Source organism: Acomys minous, assembly GCF_964271855.1.
Source record: "Acomys minous genome assembly, chromosome: 3".
NCBI classification, from domain to species: domain Eukaryota; kingdom Metazoa; phylum Chordata; class Mammalia; order Rodentia; family Muridae; genus Acomys; species Acomys minous.
In genome coordinates this window covers 19,848,336-19,875,049 of record NC_140485.1, presented here as the reverse complement: position 1 = coordinate 19,875,049, position 26,714 = coordinate 19,848,336, and the positions used below count along the sequence as shown (strand labels likewise).

Here is a 26,714-nt window from a genome sequence, read left to right as displayed (position 1 = left end):
AGAGAGCATTTGTGATGTGGTAAATCTTGTCATTCTTTTCATTTCTGCATATTAAATGATTCCGTTATGAATCTTTGATGTGATTTATTTAAGAGAAAGGTCATGGCTTCCCAAATATGATAATTTTCTACTTTTCTTGGCTCATATAGTCTAACTTGATTAAATTACAGTCAGAGAATGACATCGGTATTTTGGTAAAATATTTTTTCAAGCTCTTCTTCACACATGCCATGGGAAATTCAAAACAATTTTGAGACTGCATCCTGTGTCTTATTCTATGATTGCCCATAGGGTAACCTGATGGGCTGCAGAGTTCAGTTAGCACAGTGGCCACTTGACCTAAGCACTGCAGAAAACGATGTAAAAATATACCACAATGGCTGCGTTGTCGTGTCCCCCTTGTAGCTCCATCCATTTTCAAAAATTCACATGCTAAGCTTCAGTTTAGGTTAATTTGTATTTGGTTTTTGCTGTTTCTCTCTGTCTCTGTCTCTGTCTCTGTCTCTGTCTCTGTCTCTGTCTCTGTCTCTGTCTCTCTCTCTCTCTCTCTCTCTCTTTCCCTCTCCCTCTCCCTTCTCCCAATATGTGTTTTTACTAAGGACTGAACCTAAGACTTCACTATGGTGGCTGGAGAAACGGCTCATGGTTAGGGCCCTTTGGCTTGTACAGGATCATCCTCTGAGACAACCACCAACACTGACTATGAAATTCCCGTACCCAGCAGGGGAGGGGCATGGAGAAGTTCACAGGATCCTCACCTGAGTATCCAGCCACTTATCCCAACCCAATTGCAAGCAACTCTGCCCTAATTGTACATGGCCTCAGAGAGAGGCTAGAAGTAAGTATATAGGCTGGGAAGGATTGGGGCAGGGGGATGGGGGGGGACGGGACTCCATTTATCCAGCTACAGGAGAGTCTCCGTTGATGCTGGGTGCAGACCTTCCAGTGTGCCTCCTTGACGGTCACCTGCACTCTGGCTTGTATCTCTTCACGCGTTGCTCTGATTGGTGAGCCTGATCGGTTCCCCATTGTGAACTTTGGTGGAATTATACCTTGATTTTCAATCGGCAGCTTACAAGGAGGGGAAATAGATGTTGCCTAGTCCCTCCACCACACGCACAGACACAGAGAAAATCCTCACATCACTCATCTTCCAGAGGACCCAAGTTCAGTGCCCATATTGGGCAGCTCACACCACCTGTAACTCCAGCTCCAGGAAACCGGACGCCTTCTTCTGGCTTCTGCAAGCATCTATAGCACATACACGTACACAGATAAACAATGAGATGAGTTTTAGAAAAGACTTCATATATGCTGTGCAAACAAGCCATACTCCCAAACTGTGTTTTATGGTCCTGGTGTATTTAACCTTTTATGTAACTTCTGTTCTTTGATCTTTCCCAATGCTTATATGCCTTAGTTCTTGTGTGTGTGTGTGTGTGTGTGTGTGTGTGTGTGTGTGATATGTGATCATGTCCACAATTCTTTTCCTTATTTGTCTAAATATATTGATTTACTTCCTTTGCCTTAAATCCTTCTGGATTAAAATTGCATTTTCGATAATCTATCCTGATAATTTGTTTCTTTTCCGACATAAAAAAGTTCGCTTATCGGAATTCTGTGTGTTTGGTTTTAGTTTACAGATAATTAAAGATCTGTTATACCCACCATAATAATCAGTGCTTTAAGATATTTTGGCCAGCCGGGCGTGGTGGCACACGCCTTTAATCCCAGCACTCGGGAGGCAGAGGCAGGCGGATCGCTGTGAGTTCGAGGCCAGCCTGGTCTACAAAGTGAGTCCAGGACAGCCAAGGCTACACAGAGAGAAACCCTGTCTCGAAAAACCAAAAAAAAAAAAGATATTTTGGCCCTTTTACTTTTGCAGTGTACATACATTTTCTCCTATTTTTATTTGTCCCTGGATGTTTTGATTGATTGCATTTCTTCTTCCAGCCTCTATTTCATGACTTTTCACACTTAGCATTAAATCGTTCATGCCTGAATTTAATTTGCCCTTTGTCAGTGATTCGACCTTGTGGATCTGGTGTGTGTGTGTGTGTGTGTGTGTGTGTGTGTGTGTGTGTGTGTGTGTGGTGGAAGGATAGTGTAAATACAAAAGGCAAAACAACCACCACAACCAAACCCCTAATTTGCTAGATGTTAACAAGCAGATTACAACCACTTGGTGCTTGACTCCAGAGCCTGCCTCTCCACAAATGGACCCCGCCCCAATGGTATAGGAGCTAATTCTATCCTTCAGTGTTGTAAAAGAGCCCACAGCCTCCTCAGCGTTGTAGTCCCCTCTTAGGAACTTGCCCGTCACCTCTTGCTGTATAGTTCAAAATATTCTGTTTTTCCCTTATCACTGGTGAATTCTTTTTATTGTTCATATTTCTGGCCTTGCCAACGCTGTTTTGCATGGCGCATGGAAAAAGATACACTTAGATAGTTGGATAAGCAGAGACTCGCTCTAACTCATGACCAGCGCTGCATGAAGGCTCAGGCATGAAAATGAACCAAGAGGCTATCTCACGAGAAGATAAAAATTAGCCCAGGAAGGACGGTTAGTACATTCTTCTAAGAGAAGTTGGGCAGCCCCAGGGCAGCTGAGTGTGTCTGCTGAACTCACATTAATTCTTCAGGGGAGGTTAAAGGTAAGAAGAGCCTTAGAGACCGAGTAAGGGCCAAGGATTCCTGCGATGCTAGGCCTGGGCGGGTGGGCGGTGGGACCAGGCCAACAGGCGGGAACGCAGGAAAAGGCCCCTGACTAGTTTTAGGTAAGTCATGTCACAGCAGTCTCATGACGATGTGGAGAGAAGTTTTACGCCAAGTGAAAGAGCCGAAGGGTGACAGTCAGCCTTTAGAACACACACCTGACCCTTTGAGTCAGTAATCACTCACTCTTAAAAGGCCAGATCGAGTGAGGTGGGCACACTCCCTTAATTCCAGCATTTGAGAGGTAGAGGCAGGCAAGACTCTGTGAGATAGAGGGTAGGACTACCTAGGAAAATCTTCACACACGCACGCACGCACGCACGCACGCACACGCACGCACACACGCAAAGAAAAATTAAAGGGAAAAAAAAAAAAAGAGCCAGAGGTAGACCTACACTCTGCAGTTCACTCCCTGAGACAGTGTTAAAAAGCTTGAGTTCTAGGCCCGGTGTGGTGGCGCACGCCTTTAATCCCAGCACTCGGGAGGCAGAGGAAGGCGGATCGCTGTGAGTTCGAGGCCAACCTGGTCTACAAAGTGAGTCCAGGACAGCCAAGGCTACACAGAGAGACCTTGTCTTGAAAAACTAAAAAAAAAAAAAAAAAAAAAAAAAAAGCTTGAGTTCTAGAAAGGATTCCCAGCGCACCAAGCCACTCGTGAGTTCAGTTCCTTGAAAATGTGTTCATTAGCCTGGCATGGTAGCGCACGCCTTTAATCCCAGCACTTGGGAGGCAGAGGCAGGTGGATCACTGTGAATTGGAGGCCAGCCTGGTCTACATAGTGAGTCCAGGACAGCCAAGGCTACACAGAGAAACCCTGTCCAAAAGAAAAAGAAAAAAATAAAAGAAAAGAAAAGAAAAAAAGAAAGAAAGAAAATGGCTTCATTAATAGTTGTTCCACTGACACAAGATTAAAAGGGGACAGGGGGAAACAAGCAAACACACACACACACACACACACACACACACACACACACACACACACACACACACACAAACCGCAAGTTTGTTTTCAGCAGTGTTAATTCCTCTCTAAGCCCCTGCTCTCTTTGACTGGAGCCTCATACAGATACAACTGGGGGCAAAGCTAGGACTGTGACTGTGATGGTTGTAACTGTGTTCTTCCTGCTTCCTGGAGAGACGCGGAAGTGGAGTCGGCTTGATGGCATGATGGCTTGTGCATACTTGATACCCTGTTGTTTGTTAGTCTGCTTTACGGGAAAACCCGTGCTTAGCTCATCAGGCAAATCAGTTGTAGCCCGGTTCCATTGCACTTGCAATAGTGCATTGTTTCCTGCTAGGCTACAAAACGCATGGGACTTAAGGAGGAGGCGGGTATCATTTAAAATCGCCTCCTTCTCTGCATCCGCTCATTGAGGGGTGGGGCAATCTGTAATGGAAGTTTTGGTTTCTTTGTAAACTCAGTTGTGTTATGTAAACATCTTTTTGTTTTAACCCCAAGTGTGGGATTTCTGCTTGAGCTTTAGTTTGTCCACAGCTGTTAAACGTGCCAGGCGAGGCTTTTGCCAGCTGGTAAGGCCTTCCTCCTGTAGTACCAAGAGGGGCGTAGTCTAGGGCTCTGAGGATATGAAGGAGACCTCAAAGAGAGTGTGGTGTGGTGTGTGGTGTTGGCGTGTAGCAGTTTGAAGACACCAGAGACAGACAGTGTGTCAGTTTGGAGCAGACAGAGAGGAATGCTTCGGGGCCCAGCGGCTTGGAAGAGTCTGCTGGCCGCGGCTGCTGTGGACAGAGATGGGTATAGCCCCAAAGGCCCTTTGACTCTAAACAGCCAGGAGAAGTAAAGGGGCCCCCATTCCCCACTAACCTTCTCTCTCCTAAGTAGGATGTTAGGAGTTTGAGGCGTAAACACACCAAATAAAGTAGAGTTCAAGAGAAAGAGCTACAGCCATCTCTCCTACGGCATTAACTTTTATTGACTATTCCAGCCACTGGAAGCCATGTGGCATTTTTCAGTGTGATTGCTCCTCCACACACCAGGGACAACTTTCAAGCCCATCCGTTCCCATTACACACTCATAGATCAGTGACATGGGTCCATACCCACAGTGGGCTCATTAAGCGTTGGTCCTTCCTGGCCCAGGACCCAGTTATATCTGACCCTATATCCACAATCTTTGAGTCTCTGCTTTCCAAATTAACTTAGTCTCTGTTCCCAACAGTCTTGGAAGGTTCTCACTGTTTTCCTTTCCTCGGGGTATAGTTATCTGAATATTTGACTACAAATCCTTCTGAGAAAAGATAAAGGGAAATGGTCACTATATGTACACTTGCCATGCACGGTGCCCCAGGATCTTTTTTTTTTTTAGATCTTCCTATCTTGTTCCAGTCCATAAAGCAGGCAAGAGGTGAGAGTTTTTCATTGGTGGTAGCCGTTGTCATCCTTGCTGGTTTCCTCTGGCTGTATAAGTCAAGTGACAATTTGTCCCTAGGAAAATACCCCCTTTTGTTAGCAGCTGTGATTCTGGGTTGGATAGACTCCCCTGGCTAATTGCACAGGCTCTCTTGCTGTGGCCTGTGATAACCTCATTTCTTTGGCATCTGTCAAGGGAGTGCTGTCCTCTGGCCTCTTTGTCACAGGATTCTATCACCCCCATTAGTGTTTGGAGCAGGATTCCATAGCAGCATCTTTTTTGCCCAGGCCTGGCAGAGCCGCTCATTGGGAATATTAGTTCTTTATCACTTGGGTAAATGGAATGCTCCCCAGATGTTCCTGTAGGCCACTGTCACCTTGAGGGACTTCTATCCCAAGGTAGTTTCTTGATCCATTCATGATAGTTATGGTACTTGTCTCTGCTTCACTTAGTATGGGCCACTGCCTTCTCCAAGCTTCTAGGAGCCAATCAAGTGTTGGCATCATCTCCAGGGCCTTGACAGTGTTGATCCTGTGCAGTGTGATGATGTTCTTTGCCAGTGAATGTGCCTTTCTTCATGTTTACATTTTTGGCTCATTTGATAGCAACATGAGAAGGATGGCCCCAGAACCCCCAGAACCTACTAGAAACATTGCCCGTGTCCCACACACAGTTCCTTTGATATATGATTTCCCCGTTCCTCTTCTTAGCAAATCCAGAACCTTGTTAGTATCCAGGCAGCAGTAGGGAAGCTACCGGACACTTGGACGATGCATTTGGCCAGGAAAGAGATGCTGAGCCCTTGTTTTTATATGGAGAGGTAAATCTTGAATAGTCAGGAGTGTCCAATCCCTGTGGACTTCTCACAAGGTACCACCCAAACAGAAAGGACCAGAGGGGAACAACGCATGTGGTGCGTGGAGCCCATGCCTTGCTGCAGCTGTGTGGTTTCGCAGCTGGCAGTTACGCCGTGTGTGGGGTGCAGTGAGCAGATGGGTACTGGAGATGTTAGGGCCCCCCTTAGTAGTCCTAAAAAGTCAGGTTTGACTGCTGTCCTCAAGTGGCCAATCAAAGCAAGAGAATAACAGTAAGAAGTGGGAAACGGGGTGACTCATTTGGTCACCCTGGGAAGAGCCTTGAGGGGTTACAGATGTTCCATCTACAGCTGGGCACTCAAGTTGCTTATCCTCAGCAGTTTTGAAGTTACCAGTCTCCATGTTGGCCACCACCCTTTTCAAGAAGAACCTTCTCAGCATAGATCTATGGCTGTAAACTAAACACTCAGAAGGCAGTTTGACAACATGGCCATTTAGTGACCAACATCTGTAAGTTCTCCCCTGGAGCACATGGCTTCCCTAGTCGTGGGCTTTCACTGTATTTACAATACTGGCCATGAATCTGCTTTTGTGGAACAGTCCTGGAATCCAATCATCATACCTCAGAGGTGTGCTGGGAATTTGAGATTTGGCTGCTTGTGCATCTTTTTAATTTTCTCTTTGAAGCATCCATTCCCTCTTTCAGTGCATCTCCAATCTGCGAGTAATAGTGGCCTGCAAAGTCCCAGGGACGTCAGGGTCCTCTTGCCTACCTGCAGCATTGCTGTTTGATTGGATATGAGCAGGGAACCTGAATACCTAACAGATCCTCTGTGTGTCCTGTGATACGGTGCCTCACAGCTGGTATGTGCCCTGGGGAGGCAATTGCTCTGTCTGGAAACATGCCTGCTGTAAGTGATGTCTCAGCAGATACCCATGTGGAGCACAGGGAAGAATGGAGCATAATCTGTTTTTCAGGACTAGACAGAATCTGCCGTTTCAGTTTTACACATACAGAGTTTTCTTTGGGCGCACCACTGACAGGCACAGTGGCCAGACTGTGTGCTTTGTGGTGGTGGCGGCTCCTCCTTCACCTCTTCCTCCTTCTTCCTCCTTCTCCTTCCTCTTCTTCCTCTTCCTTCTCTTCCCTTTCTCTCTCTCTCTCTCTCTCTCTCTCTCTCTCTCTCTCTCTCTCTCTCTCTCTCTCTGTGTTTGGCTGGCCTGGAACTCACACAGACTCACCTGCTCCAGCCTCCTGAGTGCTGGATTAAAAGTGTGAGCTGCCACACATTCTTGCAGTTTCTTCTGCTGGACCGATTAGGCCTTGTTTTGAAGCTCAGTTCTGTACCGGCTGCTGCCCATAGCTCAACAAAAATGTAACTAGTAAGTCTTGGAGGGATTTTCCAGCTCTACAGAGAGAAAGAGAGTAGCACTGTTTTTAGCTCTGTCCACTGAGCAGAATTTCTATGAAGAAATCACATGGAGCTGGAGGTGCTAGCACAGATTTTCCCTCTGAGATCTGGAAATGACCTTTTATGCAACAACACTTCTAGGACATTTGGTGACTTCATTCCACATAGTAGCTAGCCATAGGTATTTGGACCTTAAAAGGCTCATTGGAGTTAACTGGGCTGAGAAGAAAGGCATTTCTTACAGTCTTCTGGACAGTCTTCTTAAGCATGGCTGCCTCTGCTACATCTTTTTTCCATGGGAAATGATCCCATCCCCACCTCCCCAGACACACACAGCAAACTTCGCTGCCCCACCCATAGCACACAGGATTGCTGTGAGTGTGAGGTGGGTCATTGGATGTACACGTATCCTATCCCTACTAGGAACATTTCTTTTGGTAAACGAGGACCTGGCAAGCGTAAGATGAGCTGTGCATCCCAGTGGCTCTGGGTAAGACTATTGCCCTAGGCCAAGGTCATTCTTGGGAAGGGACTCACTATGAGTCACTTAGCAGTCAATGCTCTAGCAGCTCATGAAATAACTGTCTTGGTCTAGAAGGTAGGACAGGTACACTTTGTACCCTAACACCAGGCACATCAAGCCCATGCTGTCCATGTTAGGCAGAAAGCTGGCTCTGGTAGGGACTAATGTGTCTTCAGAAATGGGATGTAAACCATGTGCTTGTGCTCGACTCTAGCTGAGTCATAAGGACAGTGTTGGTAGCCCCTCCAGATGCACGACGAAGGGCCCCCAAACAGGACATCAAGGACAATAGGTGGGAGAGGCCAACTCTAGCTGGGACAACTTAGCCATGGGAGCACATGCAGGGTGCTGCCACCCTTCCCCAGCTAGCCTTCCAAGGTCAAGGGGACTTAAAACTCTAGACATCTTCCTGCTTTTGTACATCTACTTATGAATTCAAATAAAATGGGATTCTGAGAAAAATGCTCCCCTTCTCTTGGGCTGGTTGGGAAAAGAGGAATACAAGACCTACAGTTGCTAGGACTGGCACCATTATTCCTTGGCATGACCTGCTTTTTCTAGAGTGTAAAGACAGCCATGTGACCCCCAAAGCAAGATGGTCTCTGGACAAGCCATATCTTGCCCCATGCCTCCTTAAGTCTCTCCATCGGATCGCAGAGACTCCAGGGATTAGCCTCAGAGAAACCCCATTATCTACAATTTCCGGAAAAATGAGCCACACACTGCCATTAAGGACCTCCTCTGCTGCTAGGTGTGAGGTCATTGGCTTATCTGCAAGTTGAAACCAAGTATATTATTCTGATTGTTGCTGATGCTGACGTAGTAGGAACATCAGTATCCAGGACTGTTCTGACTTGTCTGGAATGCAGCCCACAGGCCAAAACTTCTGGGAAGTGTAGGGAGGAACAGACACCCACTACTTTCTGTGGTGGTTTGAACATGAAGTGTCTCATGTGTTTGTTCTCTTGGTCCCCAGCAGGTGGCGCTGTTCTGAGAGCTGAGGAACCTTTGGGAGTTGGCATCTAGCTAGAGGGAGTGGTTTGTTATGGGACCTGGCATTGAGGGTTATAACCTATTTCACCTCTTTGGCTTTAATCTCTTTGCTTCTTGGTAAAAGGAGAAAAACAACAAATGACAGCACAAGTTATAACCACCATAGAGGGAGCCCCAGACATTTTCCATGAAACTTAGCTAAGAAAACCTCTTGTCCTCCAAGGTTGACCCTGTCCAGTATTTTGACTTAGTAAAAGGAAACTAATACAATACTTAGATTTATTTAGTAATTTGCAGCTTATGCACTTTTAGTTACTTTCATTTACTCCCAATTTTTGTCATTCTTATTATTGACAGTACTGAGGTCCACCCCAGGGCCTCCAACATGCTAAATAAATTCTTGAACTTGGAGCTGTCTCCAGCTACGCTATCTTTAAAACAGCACAGAATAAAAAGAATTAAGACCACCTGATTTTCTTTTTGCTGCTTGTAAAGACAGGACCTGGATCAGAGAAGGTGCTTAAGAGGGGCTGTTAGAATGTATCTCTGTACTCAGATGTGAACTAGAAACTGCATGTTTCTATGAAGAACCATAAGAGAGCGGCTGCAGGTCTCCTGTGGGTAAGAAATGGGGAGGAGGGGAGCCATCCTAACTTTCCCTCTCTCTCGCTCTCTCTCTCTCTCCCTCTCTGCCTGTCTCTGTCTGTCTCTCTGTGTCTCCATGTTCCTTTGTGGAACTCTGCTGGGTAAGGTTGAAATCTGACTTCTCCGTTTTTGTGCTCAGTCTGTGAAGGTGGACTCCCTTTTCTCAACAGGGTTTCCATTCCACGTGATCTGGTAACCCCAGATTTTGTAAGGAGTGTCACATAGCCCTCAAGGAAGATGACAGGCCCTACTCTTTGCTGAGAAGGAATTTGTTCAGCCAGCATAGGAAATTCCTTGAAGTACCTCACCCTGTGCTGAGGAGATCCTAGCCTTCAGCAACTGACCTCTAATTGTACCTAGAAGTCATCCCCTCATCCGTAGGATAACTGTACTGTGTTCTCCTTCTTATGACAGGGCCCCATGTTACTGCATGTAGATGTACATACCACTGTATGTAGATTAAGTCTCCTGGCAGCCTTAGCCTTAGCAGATCAGATACATTCCCCCTCAACCCCCTTCCCACTGCCCAAGGTTTATAAATCCCTGATTCATGAGTAAAGGTTGGCTTGCTTTCTCACTCCACCATGACAGTCTCAGACTCATCATTTATTTCGGGGAAGGAAGGGCTCCTGAGGAGTTGACAAGCTTTCAGATCGCCCAGGGCTGCCAGCCTGCAGCACCTTTCCTCCGTTCGCTGGCCTGCAGAATGGTCAGATCCACCTTGGCAAGACCAGTGCTGATGGCTGGGGAAGCCCCCACTGGCCTGTGTCTCGCTGGATCTGCCTTCTGCCATCCACCCGAATCCCCTAACACGCTTAACACAGCAGCCTAACCAAAGAGCTGTAATACTGTGGTATCGTCACAGGCCTCTGGAACGTCCATGTTTCCATTGCCTTCGGGTACCAACATTTTCATAGCCTTCTGGCTGGTTTAATTTATTTGCCCACTTCCTCTGCTGTGCTCTCTGCATAAAGAAGAGCTGTAACACTTTTAGGTATCGTCGAGGTCTTGTGGGGCTCGCAAGTCTCCACTGCCGCCTGAGACCTGCAGTCTCATTCTAAAAGAGCAAAACTGTAACCACTCCATGGAAAAAAATTAAAAAAAAAACAAAAAACTCATTTCCACCACCCACCCCCACCCCAGAGACCAGGAATCTGGCTTAGCACTCAAGGCCTCGAGCCTCACCCTGAGCAAGAAAGCGTGGGACCCAGGACACCCACGGCATGATGAACAACATTCCTTCTTTTATTTGCTTCTTCCTGTCCTTCCTTCTTCCCTTCCCTCTGTCTCTTTCTCTCCATTCCCCCTTGAAGATAGCAGCTGAGCACTCTGTTCTCAAGCTGTATTTCCAGCCCCTCAGCGTGACCTTTCATTGATTGTTTTCACAGTATCTCATAGGTTTGGGTTTGTTCTGTTTTTATTTTTATTTGATTTGAAAGACCCTCCTCACGGAGTGTCCTTCGTCAGGGAGACCCTCCCCAAGAACCAGCGAAACCAAAAGTCCGGTTGCAAACGCAAGAGGCTTTATTGATTACACGGGTACCCGGGCGACACAGTCTATCGGATGACTGGCGCGCCGAGTGAAGGGGAGGAGACCCTTTTATAGGGTGAGAAGCAGGAAGCGGGGGTTACAGAAGCGAGAAGCATAGTTACAGGGTCTTGATTGGCTAACTTAATGCGGCTAGATTTAGCCTATTCACTGACCATACATCCTGTTTTTTCAATAACTTGGCCAGAACCGCTTGTATAGACCTTGTGAAATGGTGGGTGACCATGAACCTTGTGACGTCTGCGAGCCTTGTGACATGGTGGTATTTTTCCAGTCTGACTGAGCCTTTCAGGTGACCTCCCTTAACCATTGTACAAGCCTTACAAAATAGAATCATTTACAAAATAGTAAGCCTTGACTAAACAACATTTAGAAGTGGGGTCTTTCATTCCCCCCTTTTTCTATGAACTAGAATGGAATCTTTCATTCTATTTCAGTTTCCATTTCCTGCTTCAGGCGATGGTATTGCTGGGTGAGGACCATCGCTTGGATTATGGATAACCTATCTTTCATGAATTGGACCAATCTGTTGAGGATGCAGGGTCCAAATAGGAGAATCAAGAGTATAATAATGATTGGTCCTAGCAGGGAGGAGATTAGGGTGGTAAACCAGGGGGACCCATTAAACCATCTCTCGTACCATGACTGGCCTGACTCAAAGAGACGCTGTCTCTGCTTTAGTCTCTCTCTTAATTTGCTCATACTATCTCTGACTAGCCCAGTATGATCCGCATAGAAACAGCATTCCTCCTTCAGAGCTGCACAGAGTCCACCTTCTTGAAGGAACAGAATGTCCAGTCCTCTCCTGTTCTGGAGGACCACCTCAGAGAGTGAGGTTAATGATTTTTCTAGGGCCGATATAGATTCTTCTAATGCCACAAGATCGGTGTGCATGGCCTGCTGGAGCTGTCTGAACTGGTATGTTTCAGCTAGGGCGGTGGCTCCTGTTCCTATTCCTGCAGCTATTCCTCCCACGGTGAGACCACCTAACAACAAGGCTAGGGTGAGGGAGACAGGTTCTCTGGGATGTCTGGTCATTCCTTCATAATGAGAGTATATATAACTAGGGTGATGGTAGGTAACCCTGGGCCAGACTTCGACCAGAACACAGAAGTCACTGGTTTGGTTAAGCACTGTGGCTGACACACAGGGGGTTAGTCCCGAGTTGCAGGCCCATTGAGTCCCAGTAGGCCCGGTGAGCCAATATTTGCCGGGATAGATCGTGAGGGTTTTGTTGCATAGGGCCTGATGGGAGTGGGGCACTTTTCCTAAGCAGAGCCCTTTTCCAGTAACTTCGGGTAGGGTTAACTTGTGTCTGCTGTTCTGAGAGCAGCTTGAGGGGGCCGAGGTGTAATTGGAGTAATTTCCTGTTACCGCAATTCCCTCGTAATAAGGTGGGGCTGAGCTCAAACACAGCCAGCATTCTTGGGTTCTACGAGGGTCAGAAAAGTTTAGGGTTAAAAAGGCCCCTTCTAAGACCTGCAGGAGGCGATCCCCTGTCCCTGGGTAGGGGGTGGACATAGGAGAGGAGTTAGGTACAGGAGAGGAATCAGGTACTGAATATGACCTTGATGGTGTGGGTTGGGGTAGTACCTGTGGTTTTGGCTGGGCCTGACGCGGCTCAGTGAGGACGGGATTCGGGCCTATAGCCAGAGTGGAAGCTGTAGTTAGGGATAATTTGATTATAAAAGTCAATCCAGGGTCTTTTCCCGGGGCATATAATCGCAGTCCCCACTTGTTTCCCTGGAGCCAGTGACGATTTTGTCTTCCTTTGTCTGTAAACTTAATGACCAAAGGGTTGCAATAGCTATTCCAGCAAGGTTGAGGGCAGTTAGGGTCATTGGTGTGATTTTTCTTTACTACAATTAAGTCCCAGCTAGAGGAAGGGTTCCAGGAGGCCTCGCCTGTAGTTTCGCATCCCCATGAAGCACAATAGAAATTAGTAATCCCTCCACATTGACGTCTAAACTGTCGGGATTGACCTTGCCCTGGACATACATAGAACTCAGCAGACCGGAGGTTAGTCCGGGTGTAATGATTTGAACATCCATACAGATCGGATGGTATACGGATGGGGAGGTTGCCTGATGGAGGGCTGTCCTTAGAGCATGAAGTCTCACTGAGTTCAGGGAGATTAGGGCCAGGGAACCAGACAGGTGACTCGCCTGCCATTTTACAGAGGTCTGGGGTCAAATCCGGCCACCAAGTCCATAGGGCGTGAGTTCCAGAAGTGGACCATATGACATCTCCCTGGTTGTTTAGAACTTCCCAGGTTTGGGACTTGGGCACGTGCGGGCCAGCTAAGGCCCCTGGGATCCACAAGACAATATAGAGGAGGATTAAGAACGAGTGAGTCTTATCTTGAGCGGGTTTGGAGTCCGCTGGAGATGCCATCTCTCTTCAGTTGGTTCCCCGGGGGCCGGGTTGTCCGGGCTGGTTTGAGCTGCCTTTACGTGGGAAGCGTGGATCCAGGCGGCGATCCCGTCTACTTTGAGTGCGGTGGGAGTGGTCAGGAGAACCGAGTAGGGTCCTTTCCAACGTGGTTCCAGGGTCTTGGAATTGTGTCGTCTGACCCATACAGAGTCCCCCACCTGGTAGGGGTGAGGAACCAAAGGTTTGTTAAGCTGTTCTCTATATGCTGCTGCTAGAGGTTTCCATACCTCTTTCTGGACCATCTGTAGAGCCTTTAGGTGGGCCCATAGGGAGGGACTGTTGGCATAATCGGCAACTTCAGAATCTAGGAAATTAACAATAGGAGGGGGTGAGCCATACATGATTTCAAAGGGTGTGAGTCCGTGTGGCCCTGGGGTGTTACGGGCACGATATAATGCTAAGGGGAGGAGGGTCACCCAGTCTCTAGTGCCAGTTGCAAGCGTTAATTTAGTTAAAGTCTCCTTGATGGTTCTATTAGCTCGTTCTACCTGACCTGAACTCTGGGGGCGGTAGGCACAATGTAATTTCCAATCGATCCCCAATAGCTGGACCACCAACTGACTTACCTGGGAGATGAAGGCAGGGCCGTTGTCCGACCCTATTACCTGGGGCATTCCGTACCGGGGAAAGATGTCATCCAGGAGCTTCTTCGAGACCACCTTAGCTGTCTCATGCTTGGTGGGGAAGGCTTCAATCCATCCGGAGAAGGTATCTATAAAAACTAGTAGGTACTTATAGCCATACATACCGGGCTTGATCTCAGTGAAGTCGATCTCCCAATGGGTGCCGGGGCGGTGCCCCCTCAGTCTAGCCCCTTGCGCAAGAGGGTTTTTACTAGCGTTGACCTGGGCACAGGCCACGCAGGAGTCTGTTGCCCGTTTGATGGCCTCCTCCTTTCCTAATAGGAATAATCCAGTCTCTTCCCTCTTCAGGAGTGTGCTCATTTTCCGTGCACTCAGATGGGTTAGCTTGTGGAAAAAGTCAATCAAGTAGGCAGTGGCCTTGAGCGGGGCCACGACCTTGCCCTGGTAGGTCCATTGATCAGGGGTAGCACAGGTGGCCCCCATTTTCTGTAGCAGGTGAATGTCTTTTTCCGTGTATTCCCAGCCTCGGCGGGCTTGGGAATCTGACTGGGAGCCTTCGGAGGTTTGGTCGGCGGTGACCAGAAGTTTGCTAGGCCTTTTCCCGGAGAGTGCTGCCAAGCGAGCGGCTTTATCGGCCATCCTGTTTCCCTCTGCCTCCAGGGAAGTTCCTTTCTGGTGCCCCGGGCAGTGTATGATGCTGAGTTCACGGGGCAAGTGTAGGGCTTTTAGCAGGGCCAGTATCTCAGTCTTATTTTTAATTTCTTTGCCCTCCGAGGTCAGTAGGCCCCTCCTCCGGTAAATTTCTCCATAGATATGGGCTGTGGCAAAGGCATACCTGCTGTCGGTGTATACGTTGAGGCGTTTACCGCTGGCCAGCTGCAGTGCTTTGGTCAGAGCTATCAGCTCGGCACGCTGGGCTGATGTCCCCGGGGGGAGAGGGCTGGACCAAATTACATCCTTGGTGGTTGTTACGGCGGCTCCTGCTCGCCGTTCTCCATTTTCCAGGAAACTGCTGCCGTCCGTAAACCAGGTGCAGTCAGCATTCCGGAGGGGCTGGTCAGTTAGATCAGGGCGGGTCCCGTGAGTCTCAGCCAATATCTGCAGACAATCATGGTTATCGGGGGGCTCGGGCGAGGGAAGTAGGGAGGCAGGGTTCAGAGTCACAGGGGGTCCGAAAGTGACTTTTTCAGGGTCCAGCAAAAGAGTCTGATAATGGGTCATCCGGGCATTAGACAACCATCTGTCAGGCGGCTGCCTGATTAAGGCTTCCATGGCATGAGGAGCCAGGATGGTGAGAGGCTGTCCCATTGTCAACTTGCCAGAGTCTTTGACCAGGATGGCCACTGCTGCCACCATGCGGAGACATGGTGGCCATCCTGAGGCTACTGGATCTAACTTTTTGGATAGATAAGCGATGGGACGCCGCCATGGCCCGAGCTTTTGCGTGAGCACTCCTTTTGCATACCCAGACCTTTCGTCAACGTACAGTTCAAAGGGTTTGGTCAGGTCTGGAAGTCCCAGGGCTGGGGAGGAAAGTAAGGCTTCTTTGATGGCATCGAATGCCTGCTGCTGGGGTTCTTCCCAGGTAAAGAGAGTACTTTGCTTGGTGAGGGGGTATAAAGGGGCTGCCATCTCTGCAAATCCTGGGATCCAGAGCCGGCAGAAGCCTGCTGTACCCAGGAATTCCCGGAGTTGTCTCTGGGTCTTGGGCACGGGGATCTGGAGGATTGCTTGCTTTCTTGCCTGGGTTAGCCACCTTTTCCCCTCTCTGATCTGGTATCCCAAATAAGTCACCTGGGGCTGACAGATTTGGGCCTTTTTAAATGAGGCCCGATATCCCAAGTGTCCAAGAGTCTTCAAGAGGGCCTCTGTCCCAGCCCGACAATCATCCTCAGTCTGGGCGGCCAATAAAAGGTCATCAACATATTGCAACAAGATTAAGGTTGGGTGTTGGACTCGGAAGTCCGCCAGGTCTCTATGCAAGGCTTCATCGAACAGGGTAGGGCTGTTTTTAAATCCTTGGGGTAGTCTAGTCCAAGTTAGCTGCCCGGACAGTCCCTTTTCTGGGTCCTTCCATTCGAAGGCAAAGATGGGTTGGCTGTCCGGGTGGAGCCTTAGGCTGAAGAAGGCATCCTTTAAATCTAGTACTGTATACCAGATGTGTGATGGGGGCAGGCTGGTCAGGAGGTTATAGGGATTTGGCACAGTTGGGTGGATGTCCTCAACCCGCCTATTAACTTCCCTTAAGTCCTGGACAGGGCGATAGTCATTAGTCCCGGGCTTCTTAACAGGAAGTAAGGGGGTGTTCCAGGGGGATTGGCATGGCACCAGTATCCCTTGGTCCAGCAATCTCTGAATATGGGGCCGTATGCCTTGGTAGGCTTCCTGAGACATGGGATACTGCTTTATAGAAACTGGGGTTGCCGTAGCTTTTAGAGTGACCATCAGGGGGGGCTGGTTAGATGCCAGCCCCATTCCACCAGTTTCAGCCCAGGCCGAGGGAAAATGCTCCAGCCATGTTAAGGGTGGCTGCTTTTCGGATTCAGCCTCGTAGAGCCTATATTCTTCCTCCACATCCAAGGCCAAGACATGGATTGGTTTCCCTTGTGGCCCGGTTACATGGGCCTTCCCATCCTCAAAGTAAATTTGCGCTTTTAACTTAGTCAGAAGGTCTCTGCCCAGAAGAGGATAGGGGCAGTCAGGGACATGTAGGAAAGAATGCAAGACCTTACCGGTCGCAAGCTGGATCTTTCTTTCAGTGGTCCATCGGTATGTCTTTGTGCCGGTTGCGCCTTGCACCCAGGCAGTTTTGTTGGTCAAAGGCCCCGGTGTAGATGTAAGGACCGAGTGCTGTGCCCCCGTGTCAACCAAAAAGGTCACTGGTTGCCCCCCCACATTAAGGGTTAACCTGGGCTCAGGGGGAGGCTCCTGGCCCTGACGGCCCTAATCTTCCAAGTTCAAGAGAGTGGTAGAGGTCCGGGGTCTTCTGGTTCCCTTTGGCCGTCTGGGGCAGTCTCGGACCCAATGGCCTTTTTCCTTACAATAGGCGCATTGGTCTTTATCCACCCGTGGCCCCCTCCGCTCTCCAGGTTCCTGTCTACCCTGTGTCTGTCCTGTTACAACGGTGGCCAGCAATCTGCTCATTTCCCTGTTCCTTTTTCTGTCCCGAATATTTTCTCTTTCCTCTGCCTCTTTTCTCAGTTTTTCTTCCCTTTCCTCACTCTCTCTCCTGATCCGATCCTCTCTTTCTTCTGGAGTCTCTCTCTTATTATACACTTTCTCAGCTTCCTTCAGCAAATCCTGTACTGTGCTCTCTTTCAACTCTTCTAATCTCTCTAGCTTCCGCCTTATATCTGGGGCTGACTGCCAAACAAACGACATGGCCAGAGTGGTAGCCTGGAGGGGGTCCTCAGGGTCATATGGTGTATAGACCCTATAAGCTTCCTTCAGTCTTTCTAAGAAGGCGGAAGGGGTTTCATCAGATTTTTGTGTAACCATCTTGACCTGTGCCAAATTCGTGGGCCGCCTAGCAGCCTTTTGGAGACCCGCTATAAGCAACTGGCGATAGAGGCGTAGGTGATTCTTACCCTCCTGTGTATTGAAGTCCCATTCAGGGCGTTCTAAGGGAAAAGCGCTATTAATCTCGTTGAGCAGCTGGGTTGGGCGCCCGTTCTCTCCTGGGACATTTTTCCGTGCCTCTTGAATGACTCGCTGGTATTCCTCGGTGGTCAGGAGCGTCTGCAGGAGTTGCTGGCAGTCGTCCCAGGTAGGCTGGTGAGTCACTAAAATAGACTCGATCAAGGAAGTAAGTCTAGTGGGATCCTTAGAAAAAGGAGGGTTATTATTTTTCCAGTTGTAGAGGTCTGAGGCAGAGAAAGGCCAATATTGAATTTGTCCTCCATTGCCTGCTCGCAAGGGAAAAGCCTGGGAGGTGGCATCCGGGGTTTGTTCCCGGCGGTTCCGCAAGCGGCCCGCCACAGGGGAGGAAGCGGCTGCTTGGGATTGGGGAGGTGCCTCCGGAGCGGCGGGAGGTGCAGCACCCGCCGGGGGCTGAGGGCCCTGGTAAGGTGGAGGGAGTGGTTCCTCGGACAGGAGGTCTAGGAGGGTCCTGTCCTCGGGGGGAAGGACCTTGGGAGGGGGTCTGAGGACCGCGGGGTATAGTCCCGTCTGGGGAGTGGGTGTGGGAGTCAAAGGGGGTGGTAAGGCCGGTGGAGCCGACGGAGGTGGCGAGGAAAGGAAAGGCTTAACCCAAGGGGGTGGGTCGCGGACCAGAGTCTCCCAAGTAATGATGTATGGGACTTGGTCAGGGTGGCCATGAGGGCCTGGGTCCATCACCTTTGCCTTAACCTGTAAAATGAGAGTCAGGTTAAAAGAGCCCTCCGGTGGCCAGTTAACATTGAAGGTTGGCCATTCGGAGGCACAGAACGTTTGCCATCGGTCCTTACGGACCTCCACAGATTGGTTGTGTGCGATGGTCCGGACTTCCCTGAAATGTTTAAGGGTTAAGGTCAGCGGGGTGGTAACTGTCTGGCCCATGTCTGCAGAGAAAGGGAGTGTACACAGAGTGACAAGAAAGATTAACAACAAACCAAAAGAGATGGATCGCGCTGCGCGGTGCCGGCACCAAAATGAAAGTAAACCAATTGGAGACTGCGTTGGGGTTCCGGTTTCCCCGTCTCCCAGATGAGGAGCGTATCCGTTGACCAGGGGCGAAGCCCCAACCAAGCCGAGTCGGATCGTCCTCTCAGATGGGTCCTAAGGACCCCGGATACCCCCGTGGGACGTCTCCCAGGGGTGTGGAGGAGAAGTCCGAGTTCGTCAACTCCTTCTAGCCTCCACCAGATACTAATGACCCAATTGAGTCTCAGAGTAGCACAGAGATGGAGGACAACCAGGAGACAAACAAGACACACAATACCCACAATGCCAGCAGCAGAGAACTTACCTCCCGATTTTGGGTCGGTGGTCCCTGGGCGGGGGTCTCTATCCCGGACGAGCCCCCAAATGAAAGACCCTCCTCACGGAGTGTCCTTCGTCAGGGAGACCCTCCCCAAGAACCAGCGAAACCAAAAGTCCGGTTGCAAACGCAAGAGGCTTTATTGATTACACGGGTACCCGGGCGACACAGTCTATCGGATGACTGGCGCGCCGAGTGAAGGGGAGGAGACCCTTTTATAGGGTGAGAAGCAGGAAGCGGGGGTTACAGAAGCGAGAAGCATAGTTACAGGGTCTTGATTGGCTAACTTAATGCGGCTAGATTTAGCCTATTCACTGACCATACATCCTGTTTTTTCAATAACTTGGCCAGAACCGCTTGTATAGACCTTGTGAAATGGTGGGTGACCATGAACCTTGTGACGTCTGCGAGCCTTGTGACATGGTGGTATTTTTCCAGTCTGACTGAGCCTTTCAGGTGACCTCCCTTAACCATTGTACAAGCCTTACAAAATAGAATCATTTACAAAATAGTAAGCCTTGACTAAACAACATTTAGAAGTGGGGTCTTTCAGATTCTAGGATTTTTCTTCTTCTTCTTGATTTCTTTGGGTACCCACTTATCCATGATTCTGTAGTATGCTGTTCAATCTCTATTAGTCTGTGTCTGTCCTAAGGTTTCTTTTGTTGTAGATTTGTAGTCTCAGCCAAGTGCAATCAGACAGAACACGAAGCATGTCCCGTCCAGCAGGACCAGTAATTACGGGGTCGCGAGGGGAGCCATACCTGAAAAGATGGGACGAGAAAGAAGGAGGCGAGACCAAGTAGAACTCCTATCAAGGTCTGTTTATTGAATCAAAAGCAAAAGCTTATATGGGGTGGAGGCAGGGGCTAAGCAGCAGGGGCGGGGGCCGGAGAATGCCTCCAGATGATGCCATCAGGGGAACATCCTGTGGTTTATCTCGGAACACTATCTCTCGCGGAAAGTCCCGAGCTATCCTGCTGAACAACATCTGCAGGGGGTGAAAGGAGGAGGTTATGCAAAGGCTAAAAGGAGGAAGTTATGCAGAGGCTGAAAGGAGGAAGTTAGCTTTGGAATGGGCCATCAGTATTTTTCCATAGCCAGTAGATTCTTTTAGCCTTGAGTGACCTTCTTGGGTTGGCTCCCGACAGAAGCATTATTTTCACTTTCCTCTATTTGTTGAGACGTGCTGTGTGTGGAAAATATATGTTGTATTTTGGAGGAAGTACCGTGGGATTTTGAAGTTGTAAGAAAGGATCTGTGGTTCTCAAGAAAGTGATCACACAATTCAAAGCATTTTAGCAAGGCCAAGAGTTTTCTTTTCAGAAGGGCGCATAGCCAAATCAAGCAAAGGGGCCCTGTCTCTCACCTGAGTGGTCAGAGCTTGGCCCCACATTCCTAAATTTGTCTGCTTTATAAAGCAACAACAGCTGACAAGAAGAAGGTGATTTTGAGCAGAAAGTGCTACCTCGAGCACATATTTTGGTTTCAAGAAGTGCTGTCGCCAAAGAAATCTGTGTTTCTGCCAATCTGCTTCATTTAAGCACACTTTAACTTCTGTCTTATTTAATCTTTTGATAGAAAACACACTACACTTTGTTTACATTTTCCACAAAATCACCCACTACCTTGTGCTAGGACCAGTCTGGGCTTTACTAATGGTATTTGCTGTCTGAGATTGGGCGCACCTGTTTTCAGGGCATGTATGCTCTGCACTGGAATGCTCTCTTGGTAGGTCTTACACACTATGAAGCAACTTTGGTGACTCTTCTCACTGTCTTGGTTTGAAGTCTATTTTGTTATCTATTACAACATGGATGCCTGCTCCTTCCCTAGGTGTGGGGAGCCACCCTTAGTGGCTCTTGGCTTAAAACATAGGCAATTCCACCTTGCCTGTAGGCTCCATTTTCTACACCTCTGCTTGGCACACAGCAAGCTGAGGGTCAGCCTGAAGCCACACCACCTGGTCCCGGTCCCAGGAAGCTGCTTGTTTGCCTTATCTCTGCAGCTGCATTCCTCAGAACTTACCTCCCTATCCTTGAAGTTTTTACTACTGAGATATATAGCAGAGCATCCTCATTAGGTCCTAGGAACCCGCTTGCTTACCACCTCTGCAGCTGCATTCTCTCAGAACGTATTTCCTTATCTTGAAGTTTTTACTACCAGGCTAGAGAGTAGAATAGCTGCCCTTAGGTTTCCATAGCAACCCTGCCCTTGCCCCTCCGAGACTCTCTATAAAAACCCTGTGAAAATTTTCAATAAACGAGGCTTGATCAGAATCCAGACTTGCCCTCATTTCTTCGTGTCTCCTGTCCTTTTTTCACTCTGGCACCCCTCCCAGGTTCCATTTGAAGACCCCATGGGACGGGGCACCTAGGTCCATTTGCTTACAACACCTTTTTTCCCAGGATTTCATGCTAAGGTTGTAGCTGTCTTCTATGGTGAGGTGCTTCTCTTGGAGGTAGCCAATAGATGCTTCCTGTGTTTGCTTGGTCTGCTCTTCCAGTCTGACTTTTGACTGGGAAGTTGAGGCTATTAGTAGTCTCATTATTGGAATGTGTATGGATTCCTTTCATTTTGCTTATTGTGTAGCTTCCTCTGCCCCTTCTCTCTTACTTTCTTATTCTGGTGATGTTTATTCTTTCCTGAGGCCTCAAGAATGGAACAGTTCTCTTCAGTCCAGAGGCGTCACTCAAGTATTTCTATATTGCTGTCTTAGTAAATTCCTTGACCTATTTTTTTTTTTAATCATGGAAAGTTTTTATTTTCCCTTTAACTATATCAGATAGATTTGCTGGGTATAATAGTCTGTGTTGGCAGTTTTTGTTTTTCAGAAATATATCTTGAAGAAGCTGGGCAAGGTGGAGCACGCCTATAATCCCAGCACTCAGGGAAGCAGAGGCAGGTGGATCTCTGTGAGTTCGAGGCCAGCTTGATCTACAAAGTGAGTCCAGAACAGCCAAGGCTACACAGAGAAACCCTGTGCCAAAAAACAAAAACAAAAGAAAGAAAAATAAGAAAAATATCTTGAAATACCTCTGTCCAGTTCCTGCTGGATTTTAAAGTCTTGAGCTAACAGATCTGCTACTATTTTGATGGGTCTGTTTTTATATATAACATAATGGCTTTTCTTTTGCTACTTTCAATGTAGTTTCTTTGCTCTGTATATTTAATGTTTTAATTATAGTTATGAGATGGGACAGTCCTTTTTGGTCTTGTCTGTTTGGTGTCTCAAATGCCCCCTTTTCTGGATTGACATCTCATTTCCCAAGTCTGGGACATTTTCTGTTATGCTTTTAAATTTTTATTTATTTATTTAATATGTGTATTATGTGTACTACATGTGTGCAGGAGCCCACAAAAATCAAAATAGGCCACTGGATTCCCTAGAACTTGAGTTACAGATGGTTGTGAGCCACCATATGGGGGCTGGGAACTGAACCCTGGTCTTTTGCAAGAGAAATAAATACTCTTAACCACTAAGTTATTCCTCTGGCTTCTGTAAGGATTCTCACTCGCTTGGTTAAGTGTTTTCTATGTCTTTGGAAATACACTGTTTTCCTTCATCTACCCCTGTTCGCCTCAGGAGGCTTGGTCTTTTCATGCTGCTGCTTGTAACTTGGGACTCTCACGCATACCTTCTGGTTAGTTTATTGTCTCCTTTGTTTGACTGTTCCAGTTCCATTACCATCCTTAAAGGCTCCACAGTTATGTTGATTGTTTCTATTGGCGGGACTTTCCCCCAGGGAGTTTTATTTGGCTTACTTACTGTGTTCTCTGTTTCTAGTATTTCAGATTAGTTTTTCCTCCATGCTTCTACCTCTTTGTTGAATTTCTCTTCCACCTTGAATCATTCCATTCAGCTATTTGTGTTCTCAGTCAGGAGCTTATGTTCTTTGATTTCTTTGAACATGTTTATAATCTTGAGTTTGCTGTCTGGGATTTCACCTAATTCACTCTGTTTTGTTTTGTTTTTCAAGACAGTCACTTTAAAAACAAATTTTTTTTTGAGACAGAGTTTCTCTGTGTAGCCTTGGCTGTCCTAGACTCACTTTGTAGAACAGTCTGGCCTCAAACTCACAGAGGTTCACCTGCCTCTGCCTCCTGAGTGCTGGGAATAAAGGTGTGCACCACCATGCCCTGCCTTTTTTTTTTTTTTTAAGATTAATTTACTTTGTTTTATGTGTTTGAGTGTTTTTTCTGCATGTCTATATGTGTATCACATGTGTGTCTGGTGCTCACGGAAGTCAGAAGAGGGTATAGGATTTTTATTTATTTTATTTTATGTGCATTGGTGTGAGGGTGTCAGAGCCAGTGGATCTAGAGTTACAGACAGTTGTGAGCTGCTATGTGGGTGCTGAGAACTGAACCCAGTTCCTTCAGAAGAACTGCCAGTACTCTTAACTGCTGAGCCATCTTTCCGGGCCCCCTCTTTTTACTTCTTAACCTTGACCTTACATAGCTTTAATAACACTAAAATCTGTGGGCCCTAATAGAATCCCAACCAACTTTCCCGTCTCGGCTACCTCACCAGCCTCAATATTTTTTACTTATCTCTATCCTCACCCACTTTACTTTCTTCCCAACCTAATCTGATTAACTAAAACTGTAGTACAAACTGTACTGTCCTTGGTTGTTTGCCCTCCAGTAGTTACTGAAGTTAAAGGGTTGGCTCAGCGGGTAAGAGCACTGGCCACTCTTCCAGTTCCTTGGGATCTGACACCCTCGTACAGACACATGAAGACAAAACACTAATGCATATGAGAGAAAAATAAATAATCATTAAAACCAATTAAAAAGTAAAAAGTGGCCGGGCATGGTGGCACACATCTTTAATTTCCAGCACTCAGGAAGCAGAGGCAGGTGGATCTCCGTGAGCTCCAGGCCAGCCTGGTCTACATATGGAGTTCCAGGCTGTCCAGGGTTGTGAAGTGAGACCCTGGCTAAGGAAAACAAAAATGAGAAGAGGAGTAGAAAGGGTAAGAGAAAGACGGCAAGACACAGGGATAAGATAGGCCTTGTATGAGGTGTGCTGAAGAGTACGGTAAAGACTGCCTTAGTGTAAACTGGTGGAGAAAACAAACAACAGCTCTGCTTTTGCTTTCTCTGTCCTAGCACACCGTGGCTGGTGACAAGTGATGGTGGAAGCTGGAAGTGATCAGGAAGTGACCAGGAAGTTCTAGTTCCCATTGGGCATCTCAATGCTACACCACTGTTCCATCGCTATGGGACACTGCTGTTCTGCTACGCACACTTCCGGAATTACAGCCCTAACCGCGCAGGCTCAGATGCAAGCATCTTGAGCTGAGCACGTGCTGGAAAAAGCTCTACCCAAACTGCTTCTCCCACATGAATACGTATCGGGCTCCCTACCAATTCCTTACTCTTTCTTTGTTGGAGGAAGATGGCTGGGCTCTCCTTCCTACCTGCAGATGATTTTGAGCCCTGCCTGAGACTTTTCGCCTTGCACTTGAAGTTGTTTACACAGCTGCAGCAGGACCGCTGGTGCGGAGCTTGCTTTCTTCTTTTTCTCCATTTTGTTCACGGCAGGAACCTACGCCACGGGATGGTGCAGCTCACTTTCCGTGCGAGTCTTCCCCGCTCGGTTACGTGGTGGCGCACGCCTTTAATCCCAGCACTCGGGAGGCAGAGGCAGGCGGATCGCTGTGAGTTCGAGGCCAGCCTGGTCTACAAAGTGAGTCCAGGATGGCCAAGGCTACACAGAGAAACCCTGTCTCAAAAAAACAAAAAAAAAAAAAAAATTTTTTTTTTCCCTCTGGAAATCCCCTTATAGACACACCCAGAGGTGTGATCCGATGGTGAGTTTAGATCTTGCTTGACGAGGGAGATTAACTATCACACTTATTACTCTTTTCCACCAAAAAATAAAAGATTCAACAGTTGTATGATTCTGCGCGACACCTGAGATGGGCTTGGGAAAGGTTCTGTGTTGTGTGAGCATTCTGTCACGTGGCCTGCGGGCCTGGATCTGAGGCTCCACTGTAGATACTAATACCACAAGGAGAGGTCCAAGTCTTCCTTGGGAAAGCAGAGGCCCACATCTGGGCTCCATCAGCGCCTCATCTTGGAACCTCCCAGCAGAGGGCAGTCTGAACTCAGGCACCATTCTCCCTGGCCACTGGTTTAGCTACCACGGGGCAGATGGGCACCGAGCCCCCTCACTGCCCACTGAAGCTTGGGCATGGTGCCCACTTGCTGGCGGCGGCAGCACTAGAGAAACAGGATGCACAAGGAGGCTGTATAGAAAGGTTGTTTTGAGTTCTCCCTAAGCCTGGCAGATGCTCGGCCCTGGCACCCTGCCACACTCCCCCATCCAGCATCCTGGGATAAAGGCTCATTTCCTTCTCATCCTGGTGCAGGCTGCTCACTGTTGCCGCTCACTGTTCAGACTCTTGTTTCTCTGAGGCATAGAATCCTAGAGTCTTGGAGGCGGAGGGGCTCCGTTGCTGTTAAGCCTGGACCTTGATATTCCAAATAAATTCAAAGGGCAGGTGCAGAGCCTGATTTGTGAAGTGGTCTTAAAAGTAAGATGGCGGCAGCTTTGTTGAACAGGGGCGGTGAGTCTCGTGGGGGGAAAAATCTCAGATCTATTGTTTTTCTAACACTGGGTGATAAGAAATGTGGCTGGGGGTGGTGATAGTGGTGATGGAGGTGATGGTGGTGATGGAGGTGATGGTGGTGATGGAGGTGATGGTGGTGATGGAGGTGATGGTGGTGATGGAGGTGATGGTGGTGATGGAGGTGATGATGGTGATGGAGGTGATGGTGGTGATGGAGGTGATGGTGGTGATGGTGGTGATGGAGGTGATGGTGGTGATGGAGGTGATGATGGTGATGGAGGTGATGGTGGTGATGGAGGTGATGGTGGTGATGGTGGTGATGGAGGTGATGGTGGTGATGGAGGTGATGGTGGTGATAGAGGTGATGGAGGTGATGGTGGTGATGGAGGTGATGGTGGTGATGAAGGTGATGGAGGTGATGGTGGTGATGGTGGTGATGGAGGTGATGTGGTGATGGAGGTGATGGTGGTGATGGAGGTGATGGTGGCAATGGCAGTGTTGGTGGTGGTAGCAGCTGGAGAGATGGATCAGTGATTAAGGGCACTGGCTGATCTTCCAGAGGAACTAGGTTTGATTCCCAGCACCCATGTGAGTAGCTTACAATCATTTGTAACACCAGTCCCAAGGGACCCGATACCCTCATCTGACCTTCTGAGGCACTAGGCACACACAAGGTACATATACATACAGGCAAAACACTTACAAAATTATTTTTTTTAATTGGAGATTTTTGAGGAGTTGGGAAGGGAAAGAATATGATCAAAATGTATTGTATTAACAGTTCTTAATTAAAAAAGAAAGAAATGTGGCCATGGCCTGAGTTGCATTGTTGGCGACCAATTGCCTCCTTATTTAATAGAAGAGAAAATTAAAGGTCCAGAGAGAAAGAGCTACTTATCCAAGGAGAGTTCTATCCCCTTTCTCACTAGAACCCAGCATTGTTAGTCCTGGTACCCCGGGGGTAAAGGGTGATTATTAAACAGAAGTGGCTGGGCCTGGCTTCAACTTTTAGATCGGTCTGTCTGGTGGCCGCTGATTAATCTTAGATTGCCTCATTTCCTTCCTTGGCCAAAGAAGTCTGGCTTGGAGAAAGCAGGCCTCCCCTAGGACACGGAACACTCCTTTTCCTCAGTGAGTC

General features: G+C 48.1%; 1 protein-coding gene across 1 annotated transcript in view; it reads left to right on the top strand.

The window, feature by feature from the left end:
* The window catches only part of CHCHD5 (coiled-coil-helix-coiled-coil-helix domain containing 5), a 56,192-nt gene extending 31,594 nt beyond the window's left edge, over positions 1–24,598 (top strand). The window contains exon 4 of the mRNA XM_084776538.1: positions 24,111–24,598. Within this exon, the coding sequence (XP_084632664.1) occupies positions 24,111–24,134 (24 nt within the window). The 3' untranslated portion in view covers positions 24,135–24,598. The remainder of the gene's footprint in view (positions 1–24,110) is intronic.
* The last annotated feature ends 2,116 nt before the right edge of the window (positions 24,599–26,714 follow it).